Source organism: Falco punctatus (assembly GCF_963210335.1).
Source record: "Falco punctatus genome assembly, chromosome: 1".
NCBI lineage: Eukaryota > Metazoa > Chordata > Aves > Falconiformes > Falconidae > Falco > Falco punctatus.
The window spans coordinates 47,899,641-47,915,034 of record NC_137580.1 but is presented as its reverse complement, the minus strand read 5'-3'; the positions used below and the strand labels follow the sequence as shown (position 1 = coordinate 47,915,034).

Genomic DNA, 15,394 nt, shown 5'->3' with positions numbered 1-15,394 from the left:
CTTCACAGGCTGGGCCTACTCAATCAAAGCTTATTTCATATCTCAGAATATAAATATATGCACCTAGGAGCAAAGAATATATGGCGGACTTCCAGAATGGAGGGCTGTATCATATAAAACAACAGTTTGGCATATTGGGACAACAATCATTAAGAACCTTATAATAAGGTCCAAGTGACAGATCTAATCAGAAGAGAAGTTATGCACCTTCATAAAGAAAACTAGAACACTGAAAAATAACAGTTCAAGAACCAAATATACATACAATACTGGAAATAACAGAATCCCTGAACTCCAGTTCTGCAATCAATTGCAACTAACCCATGCTGACTCACTACTAAGTCATCAACATCTCTTTCTGCTAAGACATTGTGGTATCAACCACTTCAGCACAGTGCTCAAATCTATAGACAACTGCAAGACACTGTTTTCGCTACTTTTAATTCCACAGTGGTGAGGAATTCTGAAACTACCAAATAACATGAGCAGGTCAGAAAATTTAATCAACCACAGCAGTGCACTTACCGCCTTTAACATGTTCTATTATGCCAAAGTAGTCACTAATTCTATACAGTTAAGCATACCATTTTAAGCAGATACTGTAATTTAAAAGGAAGTTTGACAGCCTCGTCAACTGATTTCTGTTACTCACAGAGCTTAAGAGGGAAGTTTGAGCTGTCACCCATTCTTTTTCATACTTGAGTAACCTCATCCCCAACTAGTGAAATGAGTCACTAGATGATTGGATAGCTGTAATTCCTCACTTTATTTTCTGTCACTTTTATTCAATTATTTCACAACTCTTCTTTCTGTAAAGCCAAGCTGACTCCAGACTTAAAGGTCACACCTTCTGAAGAGTTTAAGCTTACTAGTCTTAGCATTCAGTACAGGTAGACAACATAGCATTGTACTACCTTCATTTTGCCATTTTGGCCTCCTGAAATAATCATGCTGCTGAAATCCTGTTGATCCATCTAAGAGAGTCAGAAGACTCTTAATTCAAGATGCAAGGCTCTTAAGACTGTGGCATTTTATGCCAGAAAATTTAAGTCAAAATTTAATTTTAAATAAAAACATACAACAAATGGCAAAACCCAATGTAAAGACCCCACAGCCTTAGCCTTTCCCCTTCACGTTACTGCCTTACAAACAAAACCAACCAAAAAATACCCTCGCCCCACTCCAAAAAAGCTTGAACACACTTGCTAAAGTCCAGCCCAGAAAAGGGAATCAGGCTAATTCAGGAACCATCTGTAAGAGATAATAGGTATTTTATCTCACTTCCTTGACCAAGACAGCATGCTAGCTTTCACATCATGAGAGTCACCAATTAGAGATTATTTTAGCTGAAGAGACTTCTGTTTCAGTGATTCCCAAGCATACTACTTCACCATGATTTTTCAAATGGAAGTTAAAAAATAAAAGTAAATTGTGCAATCATCTCTTACATCAGATTACCTCAACTATGACAGTCTTTGTTAATTCACAGAAGTGTTGCAATCTACATAACATTATAGATTGCATATTTCCAAACAATTCAAAATCTTCCATTAGTGTAAAACACAGTTACTTCTTAGACACAATTTCACCTGAAAAATCATCTGTAAGATTCATTCATCTGTAAGAGCAAAGACATGCCTGCCTTACAGTCATGCCTAAGATTCTTTTTATCTTTTGTATTCGCAAAGATTCTGCTACTCCTTATCTAAGCTTTTAAGGATTAAAAATGTGTACAGAAGTTGTAACCATTAAGGGTACATCCACAGCTGTCAGCAGTGTCCCTATTGTGCAATGCTCATTAAAAGCTCTGGTTTACATTCACTTCAGGATATTAGCTCCACTGTTCTGGATTTACATTCAATCCATTCTGTGTCTCCAACTGTCATACTGGTCTCTGGAATTTTATGTTAGTACAGCTCCTAAGAGTCACAGAAGTATGGTGAAACACATCTGGGAAGTAAGCCTAATTGCACAAAGATTCATTGACAAATATAAGGCAACTCTGCTTATTTGACACTGAAGTTCCTTTTCAGCTGATCAAGTGCCTCTGTTTATACTCCCATAGGGGGAAGGAAGATACGGTGAAGTGGGAGGCACAGCAACAATCCCATGTGCTTCCTTACACCCTGCTGCATTGTGGGACACATGTAAGCAGCACTACTACCCTACTTCTGTCTTCTTTGGTCACTTGTTCCCTGAATATAAGAACAAAAATGGGTGGGATGAGGCAAACTGTTCTTTTGGTGCATTCTTAGCTTAAGCCTGTATCTTTCTGCTCTTGGATTAACTATGAGGTACAAAGAATAAAAAGCTCTGAGCTATTGTTCTCTCCTCTTGAGGACTGTTGTGTGCCAGCCTACTCTTCTCACTACTTTCTCCCTCCCCATGAGGGTATTGTCTGAAGATTTTTTTACAAAACATGGCCACAGGCATACTTCCTTCCTCCCCTCATTCTTTAGCATTAGATACCAAGATGCAAACTTATCAAGACAAAACACTTACTTTTCTCTTGGTCTCTCAAATCTGGTTTCTCTCCTTCCATAGATGGTTCCCTAAATCTCCATCACCACTGCATTTATTTTTTTTTTAATTAGCACATTCTGTCTAGCCTAGGACTTGCATGCAAGCTGCAACATTTTCAAGTCTATGTTTACAAAATTTTCATATCCGAGTAACATAATATTCATTGTATGCACATAGTTTTAGGTTCAAGAAGCCAAGCAGCCTGTCTTCTAAAATTATTTCTCTCATTCCCGTCACGGCCATTTTTGCAGCTCTGACCATACCAAGATGGCAGGGTTTTTACAATAAATATTAAACATCTTCCTTTAAGTAAGAAACCCAAAGTTTCTTGACATCCATCAAAAGTTACAGCTTTACAGTTGACAAAGAGTGCATCGCACTACATTTTCATGTATGCAGTATTAGTGAACAGATGTGTTTAGAGAAAATTAGTATTTTATAAAATTGCAGTGTGTTAACCCTGGTAGGCAGCTAAGCCCCACACAGGTGATCACTCACTCACTCCCAATGATTACCAGAAGGGTAGAAGTGAGAAAACTTGTGAGTTGAGATAAAGATAGTTTAACAGGTAAAGCAAAGCTGCACACGCAAGTAAAGTAAAATAAGAAATTAAATTGCTTCTTCCCATCAGCAGGTAGGTGTGTTCAGCCACTTCCAGGAAAGCAGGGATTCATCATCACGCTTAATGACTACGTGGCAAGACAAACCCACTAACTTTAACTTGCCCCCTTCTTCCTTCTTTCCCCCATCTTTTATTGCGGAGCACAGCATCATACGGTATGGGATATCCCTTTGGTCAGTTGGGATCAGCTATCTCAGCTGTGTCCCCCCCCCAGCTTAGGCATCCCCTGCCTGCTCAGTGGTGAGGCAGCGTGAGAAACGTAAAAGGGCTTGATGCTGTGGTAATCACTGTTCAGAATAACTAAAACATCCTTGTTGTCAATACTGGTTTGGTCAAAAATCCAAAACATAGCACAGCGTAAGGTACAGTGAAGAAAATTAACTCCATCCCATCCGAAACCACCATAAAAATCAAACTTTTTTAAAACAAAAATATATAAGCTATTGCCTATTGATACCTATCTCCAATTTCTCACAGCTTACCACTGCATCCAGAAATTCAATGCATCTTTTCAAATCTGGTCTGGAATCACAGAACTGTCTGAAGAGAAGCCTTCCTATCGGCTGTTTGTCACAAAGCTGGTTATAGTCTCTTTCTGAGAAAGAAATAAGTAAATATGTTTATTTTTATCTTTGTCATAGCATGGTCCTTACTCCCATTTGAGAACAGGTCAGAAAACCAGCACAAAAACATGAAGATTTTCCATTAACATATTTAGCAAAGATATCAGAAACACACAGTAATCTCAAAGAATAGCGAAACACTCACTTCCAGCCACATTTGTCTCATATTGATTATGACATTTATTAAAAAAAGCATTGAACAATATAGTTAAGTTTCATTTAGGCTGCAGGATAGAAAGCAACAACACTATGAATTGCAATCCCAAAGCAAACAAGATTGTTTGAAAAGAAGGAATACAAGACATTAAAAGCTCAATAGCTTTTTTTGCTAATATTCAGAAGCAAGACAGAATCCTTTCAGTTAACATCACCAAACTCATACCCCTCCTCAAAAAAAAAAAAAAAAAATAAATCAGACAGACCATTCTACAGGATACCTACCGATTGAGCATCTAATACCTTCGCAATGACTAACAGGTGGCAACTTCAGCATCTCTTTCCATTTTTTACTACGCCCACTCCTTTTGCCTAGAAGAAAAATATGCGTAATGTGGAACACAGTACTATGTCAGAATAAAATTAACTATAACATTAACAGCATAAAATTAGGTCACTTTTTCACAGATCTGTCAGACCGCTTTTCATGCCTAGAACAAAAAACATCCACAAGGATATCCAAACCAGTAACAAACTTGATATAGAAGGACTTTTATATGAGACACTAAATAATGCAGAAAGTCTTTTGCAAGACAAATATTTCACATTTTGACTCTGCATACAGAATATCTCTGCAGAGTCAAGGCAAATATGTAGGCATTCTGAAAATTACAAACAAAACTGAAACATCAAAGACAGAGCCAAAAAATATTTGAGAAGTATTTCTCAACCATGGTGAAGAATAGAAGACATTAAGGTTGAGTAACAAAATACATAGAACGAAGTTCTTAAAACACATTTTTGGATAATCAAGTTGTACATACACATTCTCTTTTTTAAGGGCAGTAATGGTAGTAAGAGTAGATCCCACTAATAAACGAGTGGGCATTGACCAAATGCACACCATTTATTCTAAACTATAGGAAGATACAGGATATCAGGAAGAACCTAGTTGTAGAATTCAGATCTTTTCAATGCTTTAGATTTCACAGCACTAGTAAACTGATTTTTAAAAACTACTACAGTATTTTCCCCATTCTTTCTCTAAAATACATCTGTGCTCCATTTTCTATGTTAAATTGGAGTTTTATCACATTACTTTGACTGGAAGAAGCCAACTCCATTTCCATTAGATATGCATACTTATCAAAAGAGCAGAGATATGTACATGTATATGTTTCTGTATCTATAATCTCTTGAATTGCGTAACATTTCAGTGGAAGAGTAATTTTTGTGCTGCACAATATTTTAAAAGATTTCACGAAGTGATATGGCCAGATGCGTTTCCACATGACAGAACACTAGCAGAACTGCACAGAAACTTTCTAACTGTACCAAAGCAGTATGTACTGTTAACCACAATGGGAGAGAAAGGAAGGGAGTTACCCTGTGTAACCCGAATAGAAACTAAGCAGCAAACGGTACTGAACTCTTTCAGAATTAAGTCATTAGGGAGAAAGGAACTAACATCTTCAGAAAAATAAAAAATGTATTTAAAAAACACCTCTTCACTCAAACATATAGTTTCTTGAACATTGCAGTCAAGAGTAGTTCCAGCTTAGCATACCTTAGCTCATATCAAATTTACATGATCTTTGCTAACAGGAACATTAATGTCTCACTGTGCTGCTGCAACAAAACATTCTCAACTCTAGCATCACTATGCAAGTAAACAAATAAGGAATACAAAAGCTTAAAAAGTTGGCCTGCAGAGATTCTTTGATCTGATACCTACTCTCTAGAAACCATTCTTCTGCACTTTCCTAATGTTGCTTTGTAAGTCATTTGCTTTCCAAAATATTTTAGAACACAAATATATTGAATCTACTTCCCCTCTTGTACTTCATACAGTACCAAACTAATCATGAAGCTGTAATTACCAGCATCATTGAAACAAACTCCAAGTATTTTAACAAAATATTTTTGATGTTAAAAAGAATTTGAATACATGCTTGAACAAAATCAAACAACACAGAGCAAACCGCATTTCTAACAGAACTAAACACAAACAAAATCAGAGAATATTTATATAGATAGCCTGCACGCATACAATGCATAGAAAAGGACTGGGTATAGATTATTATGTGATCATGAAAAACAGTGGACAGAAGAGTCAACTTAATTTTTAACCTAGCAACTGAAAAATGCACCAGACTGCAAGGTCCACAGAAGTTACGTTTCTTCTGTTAGAAACTGCTCAGAAAGGCTCATTTGTGCATGTCACAGTACAATCAGTACTGACCAAGAATGATAAACCAACCCAAATGGTGTTCAGAAAAATCTAGACTGAACTGTGATATACACCAAGTATATCACCTTCTGAAGCACAGTCAAAGGAAAAAAAACTTCAAAACCCACAAAACCCCAAAAAACAACGAACCACCAAAAATGCGAAAACAAAACAAACCAAAAAAAAAAAACACACACCAAAAAAAGATGGTCACTGATGCATTATACTTTAGGGGTCCAACACTGCTGTATTTTGCCCCAGACATCTGTCCAGTTACTTATTATGTGACCATTATGAACTTCATAAAAAGAGACCATATACTAGAATGCAGCTGCATGCAGCATCCTGAAGAAGTCAATAAAGGATACATATAATATATTAAAGATACACAAGAATTAAGTGCTTAGAAGTAATAGCTAAATCAACATCCTCTGTTCTCTGAACTGACTCTTCTTAAATTTAGACATTTTCTATGCATTTGCTGTATGTCCTAATAATGTAAAGAGAATGCATGACTTAAATTATTTACAGACAAATTAGCCATTTCTGGTAAAAGTTATGGAAGCAGGCAGATTTGTGTGTCATATTATTCCCTAATTGCAAAATTATTTTCCATTTCTGAGGCAGTTTAAAAGAAGTATCAAATCAAATTATAATAGTTGTGGTTTGTAAGTATCTTAATATTGATTTCAGTTCTTCTATTCTGGATCTCATTCTAAAATACTTCAGATAAAATTCTTCCAGAAAGACCAACAACTTACTTTCCTACACAGCCGCAACAAAGCCATTAGGGTAATCTACTTTATGGTTGACCTATGTGGTTCAGAAGAATTACCACTTTTGCCTCTTTCAGATGTAATTGCTAGCTAGAACAATGTCCAACTTGAAGCGACTCATCTTTTACAAAGAGAAGGGTGGACGCAGCAATACCCCATTACAGTGAGGAAGCACTGCAATTACATTTTCAAGTGTATGATAACCTTACCTTCTTCTCCTCCCCAAATTACTTCTTGGAGTCAGAATTTCAGCATTTACCTCTAAATATTCTCGCTTCTTAAAGAGATACATACTAAATTCAGTTAGATCATTGCATTAGAATATGGGTGTGGGAAGGATGGTTACATGTTTTCATTTTTCAACTGTTTTTTTTAAAACTTCACAGAATCATTTGGAAAATATATGTAAGACAAGGTGGTTGGTTCATTCATCAATAAAAACACAACTACTGACAAAAAAAACCCCACTGCTGTGGCAAAACAATGCAACCTGGTGTAGAAACAGATTTAGACAAGTAAGAATATTTTTCAAGTAATCAGATGGACTTCTCACAGCTGCAGTTATCTTCCTTAAGACAGGATTTGCGGCATGACTTTCACTGAGCACTGTTCACTGAACATCATTAGTTAGTCTTCCTTGAGATAGAAAACTTAGGTTCTGTCCTGTAGAATAAGAACAGTGAGAAGCATTGTACTGTATTTGGCTAATAAATATACACTGACTATATGTGGTAAGATTCAACAGCTCCTACATCAACACTGAGATTCTGCCGTTGAGTTGTTCAGGGACCTCCATGCTTCACCTTTCCTGCTTGTAAAGGCCAAGCAATGCACCTCTGTGGCTGAGAAGCACACAGTTCTGTAGCACTAGGGGTGCGAGATTGCTACACCACCATTCTTGCAAAACTGAGTCCACAAACCAGATTGTCAGATACCAGCTGAGAAATTCATGCTAGACCACACCCAGATAAGCTCTGAAAGCATAAAACTAACCAGAAGACAACCTACAGCATGCCTTTAACTGTCTAAATCAATTAACTGATTCAGGGAAAAATACAAAAGAATTTAATACAGAAGGTCTACATCATCTACACTGACATGCATGAGAGTAATCCAGGTACATACAGTCTCTTACGATACATCTTTCCCACAGCAGAGAAAGCTGCAGGCAGGGTTCCTAACAGATTTTCAACTCACATGAATTAAAATCTTACCCTGCTTACAGACACGCTTCCCTTCAAATCACTCACCATAAGGATTAAAAACTTTCACTGAAAAAGTAACACATTCCTATTTAACTAGGGCCTTTTGCTACAAAGACATTTGTAAACACTGCCTACTAAGTAACCATCTCCGAGGGTATGCCCTTACTGTGCAAGATCCACCTGCAAGACACAAAACACTGCAAAACTATTATCTCTGGTCCTCAGATCAGAACAGTAACACTGAAGTACCACTGACTTCAAGCTAGGAGAGAAGTTCACACATACCATCACCTCAGGAAGGCTGACATGCTTCCAGTTCTAGAGACAGTTCATACAGTACTGCTTTGTGGGGTCTCTGCAACCTTCTCCATTGCGCAGGTCAGATAGGTTTTTTGACACCTCAGTTCCTTGAAAAACAAGCCTGGTCACAGCTTAACAACTAGGTTTAACAGAGTGGCATCTCTGTTATATGGGAAAGATTCTTTTTTTCCTAGAAGTATAACACATAGAATCTGTTTGGCTCTCAGGAAATTAACCAGAATCACCTAGCTGAAAATTCAGGCTTCAGCACAAGGTAGGCACCTAACTCTTCAGTGTTATAAAGGAAGCACTCTGAACACAAACTGAGGCAAAATTACAAGCAGTTCAATAAATAAAGACATAAAAGATACCTATAGATTACAGATTGTTATGGCATTTTTAAGATAATAGTCCTCATGCTCTTGGTATCAAGTACACAGAGTTGGACTTCAGCAAGGTAATGCTTGAGTCCTCTTGCTCATCTGACTGTTAAAACAGTAACACTGTAAACAGTTAAAATCCCCAGGAATCTACGTGAACATTTGTGCAGATTGTTTATATGCACACTCATTCATTGTTCCCACAGCTATAACCACTTGAACAACTGGTTCTTCACATGAACTCTACATACAACCCCAGTAATCATGTGCACATTTAAGAATGCTAGTGCATACATTCTGAACAGCTTCTGTGCTTCTTCAAAAATTAGGTATGAAATTCTTGTAACAACTCAAGGTAATATAACTTATCTGAACCAGAATTTATTAATCTAATTGTGCAGTCAAACAATATAACATCTGTGTATACATTTCATTTCATTATGTCTAGAACAACTTAATGAACAGGGTTTACTAGAGAAAAAAACACACCAGTATGAAAACTCCAATTTTACTGACTACTTCTTGACAAATAAGGGGTTTTTTTTATCATGATGGTATATCAAGACTGCAACAGATAGAAAAGGAGAAAAATTCCTTTAAGTAGATTGTGAAACCTCTAGTTATAATTGCCACACTTGAAATAACCAAAGCAGCAGTGTATATCAATAACTAGACCTCTCATGTTGTGTTTATTTAGTAAATGTAATTATTTAGATTCCAACATGCCCGCATGCATTCTTCTTACAGTTCATTAAATAAAAGACAAAAAGGCAGACATTGGGCATAATTCTGTACAAATACAGGAAGACATGTTTCCTGCCACAATGAGTTTACAGCAATTTAACGCACAATGCAATAAGGGAGCGCAACAGAACTTAGAAGGCAAATAAGGGAAGAACAGACAACAATAACAGCAACTGCAAAATCTCAAGGCACTTTCACGTTAAAATTCGTATTTGTTGCTGGTGAATGGACTTTCTGGGCATGAATGTACCTTGGTTTTCCACTTGTCTTTACTCCTTAAATAACTACAGATTTTAGCTCAGTTCAATAGCCAAACTGCAGTAGTCTGGAGCAATCTCCTTAGAATTTTCTTCCTAGTTACACACATTATAGGATATCTGCCTATGTATCATCACCAATACCATACTGCATTATTAACTTATACTGCAAGCAAAAGTAGGATGTATTTCACTTGCAGAATTATTCCAGTTGTTTTTAAACCTAGACAGATAAAACACACAATTTGAGTAGACTGCTTATTTTTTGTGACGAGTGCTACACTAAGTATTAATGTCGATTCTGAAACAAGTATCTTTCAGGATTCACTTCAGCCAAACTGTGATCCCGTTCTGTTATTGAAAGCTTCCTGCTAACTCCATCCTTGGGCTGCACCTAACAATTATCAAATCTGCAGGAGCTTGCTGATCCATATGAAAACTAATGCTGGGAAGAAAAACTCAAGCCCAAAACACTCAACAACATTCAAAGAAAAAAAAAACACCACCACAACCACCCACACACCCTAGGTTGGTTCATGGATCCAACTGGAAACTATCTTACCCATTCTGCAACCACAGGTTAGAGCAAATACAACCAAGTGCTGGGGGTGAAATTTGCTTGAGGCATGACCTTAATTTAGTCTAATCAATCATGACATAGAGGATATTATATGCCTAACAGCAGACCCAGTTCTCATTCACAAACTGCTCCTGCCAGAGCAGTACAAATTAATTTTAAAGTGCATGCAAAAGGAGCAGGTATGTTTAAAATATACTCTTGGCGTGGATCCTCAATTGGAGTAAACTACCATTGACTTCAAAGGAACTACAGATCTACCCTTTGGACATATTTTTGGAGACTATTACTTCAGGCAATGAAAAAAGGAAGGCTCCTATGCAGTTTAAAGCATACACTGATTAATTTCTTTCCTTCAAAACATCACAGACTACATGTGGGATGCTGAAATTATTTTGGGGCTTATATACACTCAAAGAATTTACTGAGAGTGACCAAAATAACTACAAAAAAATAGAAGATACAAATATAAATAAAGAGAAAAGCGAATAAAAATAAAAATACATTTTTGTGAACTTTCAGATTTTTTTCAGAGTAACCTAGTTATTTTTTTATTTATTTATTTTTTAATAAAGATATTTTTTTAATTAAAAAAATTTAATATTTTTAAATATTTATTATTTGTCCCCATGTATGGAATAAATTCTTCAATGTCCTTCAAGAGATACTAATTTCAAAGATATTTCTGCTAGGAAAAAATGAACACATTAATTCCCCTGCTTTTATACTACACTAGAATTCATATTGCTGAACATTATTCTTTTATATATAAAAATTCCTGGAAGTGAAAATCTGAGCAAGGAGATCATAAAATTGCAAGGTTTTGCAACCTCTGTCTCATAATTCATACATCACTATCACTTAACACCTGCTTTTCTATCTCAGCTGCTGCACTTCAGTGCTCTAAGATCAAGTTTGAGTTTTCTTTATAATCTCTTGTTTTTCTACTGAGTCACTTGTGCTTGTTCCACCACTGGGTTCACCTTTAGAGGAAGTTCTCCCATTTTATTTCTCTCATACAGATTTCCCTCAAAAAGTAATGTATGCACATTGGCACAGGCGGCCACTTATCCCAGGAAACGGGGACAGGGAATCCCAGAACACTTTGCACTACAGTTTTCACCCAGAGACAAATTCCTCCATGGACAGGTTAGTTCTCAGTACAAGCAGGTCAGCTGGAAAAGTGGATGAGGTAAGAAAATCTCCCAATATCACTCCTGATTCCTTCATCTTTCATCCATAAGTACCATACTTTGTGTCAACACAGTATTTTCTAGTAGCAGGTACACGTAAGAGTCATATATTATGAGCCATCACTCACAACCATATGTGCTGTGAACTGGCATTTGATTATTTACAAAGTCGTATTAAAACAAAAAAAAGATAAGGAATCCTCATAGCTTTCCTTCTTCACACTTCACACAAAGAAGTGTTGCAGTTGCTACAGAGACATTACAAGTCTGTACTGGAAAAAGACAGGCTTCTATTAAAATAATTTGTTCTAAGAACAAGTTTGAAAAAATCAGGGAATAGCATCATAAGACTAAATTTAAAGTTTTGAGGCTGGGGGAAGCTGGGGTTTGATCTGGCTTGAAAAATGGGACTAGTATCCTCTTATAAACAGATGTTCTCACAATGTAAATTGAATTGGAAGATTCACACCTCTAATGAAATAGACCAACAGTAAGACTATTAGTAAGAAGGTAGAAGGTAGTTAGCCTAGAAACAGACAGCAATAACACTTTGTTTTTATTCTGTAGAAGGAAGTAGCAGCAAAAGATGCATTTTATCTAAACACACTGGTTAGTTCCTCCCTCTCTAATCACGTACATCGAATTAACTTGCTACATATCAAACCAAACAGTAGACATGAATCTAGCTGTTCAAGGTGTGCTAATTCTGCACACCTACAAACGTAAAACTCAAATTACATGCATGTCCTAATAGTCACATCTAGAAGCACTGGAGTACTTAAAATTAGAAGAAAAATGACGAATACAAATCTGGGATCATAATTTTGACTGTTAGTTCTGGTTAATGTGCTCAGGTATGATTTGTTTAGACTTGGTGTTATTTATTTACCAGGCATTTCCGAATTCTCATTAAGCCTTTGCCATATCCTTTCAAAAGATGAGGACAAATATACAACATCTTTAACTCAGTTTCTATATTTGCAAAATGAAGATCTCTAGGGTTAAAAGACTCTGTGAGATGCTTTCAATAGTACAGTCTTTTTCTACTCTCATCTTCATCATGAAGGTATCACAAGTTAGAATGAGATTGACCCATGCAAACCATAATTAAGCCTACAATGATTTCTTTCAACAGCCACTGAAAACAATAAAATAAGAGCACAGTAGTTTACATCTTATTTCTTTTGCTTTTACAACCGAAATATTTATGCAGGTCAACACCTTCTCTTATCCAATCTTCAACATGCTGTGGAATTAGAAAAAGGATTACTGATGTGGCTCAAGCCTATACATCAAAATAAGTAAAGCTGCTATTTTATATTAGCTTAGGATTTTGCCTTCTTCCATGAGAAACAGTAACTCTGCACTTTTCCATGCTATCCCACTGCTTCACACACTATACAGTGAGATAACAGGAATGCAGGAAGCAAAAGGTCAATAATAAGTCTGCTTTTCTGTCCCAATTGTGAGGCCCTTTTAGCAAAGAATATATTTCAGTAAAATACCTACCTCGCATACTAACTTTGCAAATTCCATTCCCTTGGAGTCTATCGGGCACATAAGAATAGAGCTGGGACAGGGATTTTATGGAATGGTCCTGACAGATGGAATAAACCAGACATTCCCAGACCAGCCAGAGCATTCAACTGACAGAAAATACTTCCACTTCAAGAAGCATTGTGAAAAATGTGATTTAAGTTCCAGCCTATGCACAGGGATTCAGACCCGAAAAGGTAAAAGATCTTCTACCAATTGATCAATGGAGTTTTAGAGTTTGAAAGCCAGAAATCACGTTTTTGTGCATGCCTACACAAAAAAGCCCAGGCCAATTGAAGGTACAAAAGAGTAACAGCTTATTACCATTACTTTTATAAGTTTCACACCAGGTAGAACTGATCTTCACATCAGCTGCTGTCAGACTTTCATTTAGTTCATTAAAATATCTTGTTTGGTCAGTTCTACCACTATAATTTATTTTAAACATAGTGAAACCTTAACTAAAGAAGCAACCTGACATTAAGCAGCCACTTAAAAGCCTTTCCAGATTACCACTCCACTCTTTGTGGTGAGGGTTTGGGCACAGTAAAATTTTGAGCCAGATTCCACTTTCCCTTCATTTCCAAGATCACTTCAACGCAAACTCCAAATTCAGGCAGCACCACCACAGACAAGTTACCGTCAGTGAAACCAGCCAAAACATGTCCTGTAGTTAGAGGTGGTCTTTTCAGCTAAGGTTGGGAAATGGCCCAAAATTACGATCACTGTTCTGTTTTTTAAACCCCACTTCAAAGTAAAAAAGTTGATTTTCCTCTCTTGCTGCTTAAGGCAAATTTAACTGGATACACATATGGCGTAAGTGCCAAACCCATTTAGAGTTGGAGGAACTTGCAAAACATACAGGGGCAGATTCTGTTGTTCTTACTCACTTTAAACAGCTCCAGCTAAACTAATGGGACTTCTCAATACAATTAAGAAAAGCAGGTTCCAATCCAAAAAGAATATGCACATTTCACAGCTGAAAAACATACTCTGCACGGAGTACTGTGGTAATCTGGGGTGGCTTTCAAGTGGCCATTTAATGGACAATTATACACATGAAAGAACAGTAAGACAATCTTATTTCAGGACTTTTTTTAAACAGCAACCATGTGCTAGACTAAATTTCATTCTCTATCCACAATGTTTGTTAGCTGGGGAAGGAATCTTCAAGTCAAGATGTTCTGAGGAATCAAACTGTAAGTATTAATCTAATGGAAAACACAACGCTTTAGTATTAGGTTAATACGTAACACTCGACTGCAAAATACAGGTAGCATTCACCAGCTATGTTTTTCACAGGCAGGAATTTCAGCAAGATGGAGTGCAAGGTCCTTCCAGAGAAGACTTATGTCACTTCATCCTACAAAGCCACACGCGTATACAGTTATAAACCCAGAATCTACAGATTAACGATCTTCTTAAAACATCCGGTAAAAACACCGTTTGATTCAAGAGCCCGAAGGGGGAAGGAGGAAAGGTTTTTTTCCAGAAGCAAAGCCACAAGCCAGTAACTCCAAACCCATCCCGCGGGAGGCGCGGGGCAGGTGCCTGAGGGCACTGCCCGGCACTCACCGCCCGCCCCGCTGCGGCGGGGAGAGCTCCTGCCACCGGCCCCGAGGGGGTCCGCGCCCCGCCCGGACCTCCCTGCCCGGCAGCCTCTCCTCCCCCCCACCCTCTTCTCCTCCACCACTTCCTCTCCCCCCGCCTCGCTGGCCCCTTTCCCCCTCACCTCAGACCCTTTTCCTCCCCCTCGGTACGTCCCCTGCCCGCCCCGCCTCGCCCTCTCGCTTCTCCTCCCCCTCACCTCCCCCGCCGCCTCGCCCCGCGACTCTCACCCTCCCGGGCTTTCAGCAGCACCGTGTTGGCCACGATGTTCTCGATTTCCATGGTCGGGGGCTCCTTCCCCTTAGGGCAGCCGGAGTGGAGGCCGCCCCTACTGCCTCCTTCGCCCCCTCCTCCAGCCCCGCCACCGCCGCGACGCCAAGCCTCCGCTCATCCGGCCCCGCAGGACCTCAGCGCTGCGCTCGCCTCTTCCCCATCACCCGCTGCTCGCCCCGGCACCGGCCTCCCCCTCCCCGAGGGCGGAGGCAAGGAGCAGGCAGCGACCGCCCGCCCCGACCATGGCTTGTCCGCCCTCCTCCGCCCGCCTCAACCAGCTCCGCCTCCGCGCTCTCCGCCACCTCCCCCTCCCTCTTCCTCAGAACTACAACTCCCAGCAGGCCTCGCGCGGCAACTCCCGCCGGCTCCCCGGCGCCGACCGCGCTCTGCT

The 15,394-nt window shown here is 38.6% G+C and overlaps 1 protein-coding gene across 4 annotated transcripts in view; it reads right to left on the bottom strand.

Annotated features, from left to right (window-relative positions):
* Positions 1 to 15,387, bottom strand: part of GRK4 (G protein-coupled receptor kinase 4) — a 42,813-nt gene extending 27,426 nt beyond the window's left edge. Inside the window, exons 1-3 of one of the 4 annotated variants that reach the window (XR_013931867.1) lie at positions 14,961 to 15,349; positions 4,210 to 4,296; positions 3,628 to 3,740 (exon numbers count right to left, since the gene is read on the bottom strand). Coding sequence is in view for 3 of the 4 variants with exons in the window: in XM_080410720.1 (XP_080266846.1) it covers positions 3,628 to 3,740; positions 4,210 to 4,296; positions 14,961 to 15,012 (252 nt within the window). In the remaining variant the exon portion in view is untranslated. Of the gene's footprint in view, positions 1 to 3,627; positions 3,741 to 4,209; positions 4,297 to 14,960 lie in introns of all 4 variants that reach the window. The other 3 variants (XM_080410720.1, XM_080410718.1, XM_080410719.1) reach the window with 3 other exon arrangements.
* Positions 15,388 to 15,394: the final 7 nt, after the last annotated feature.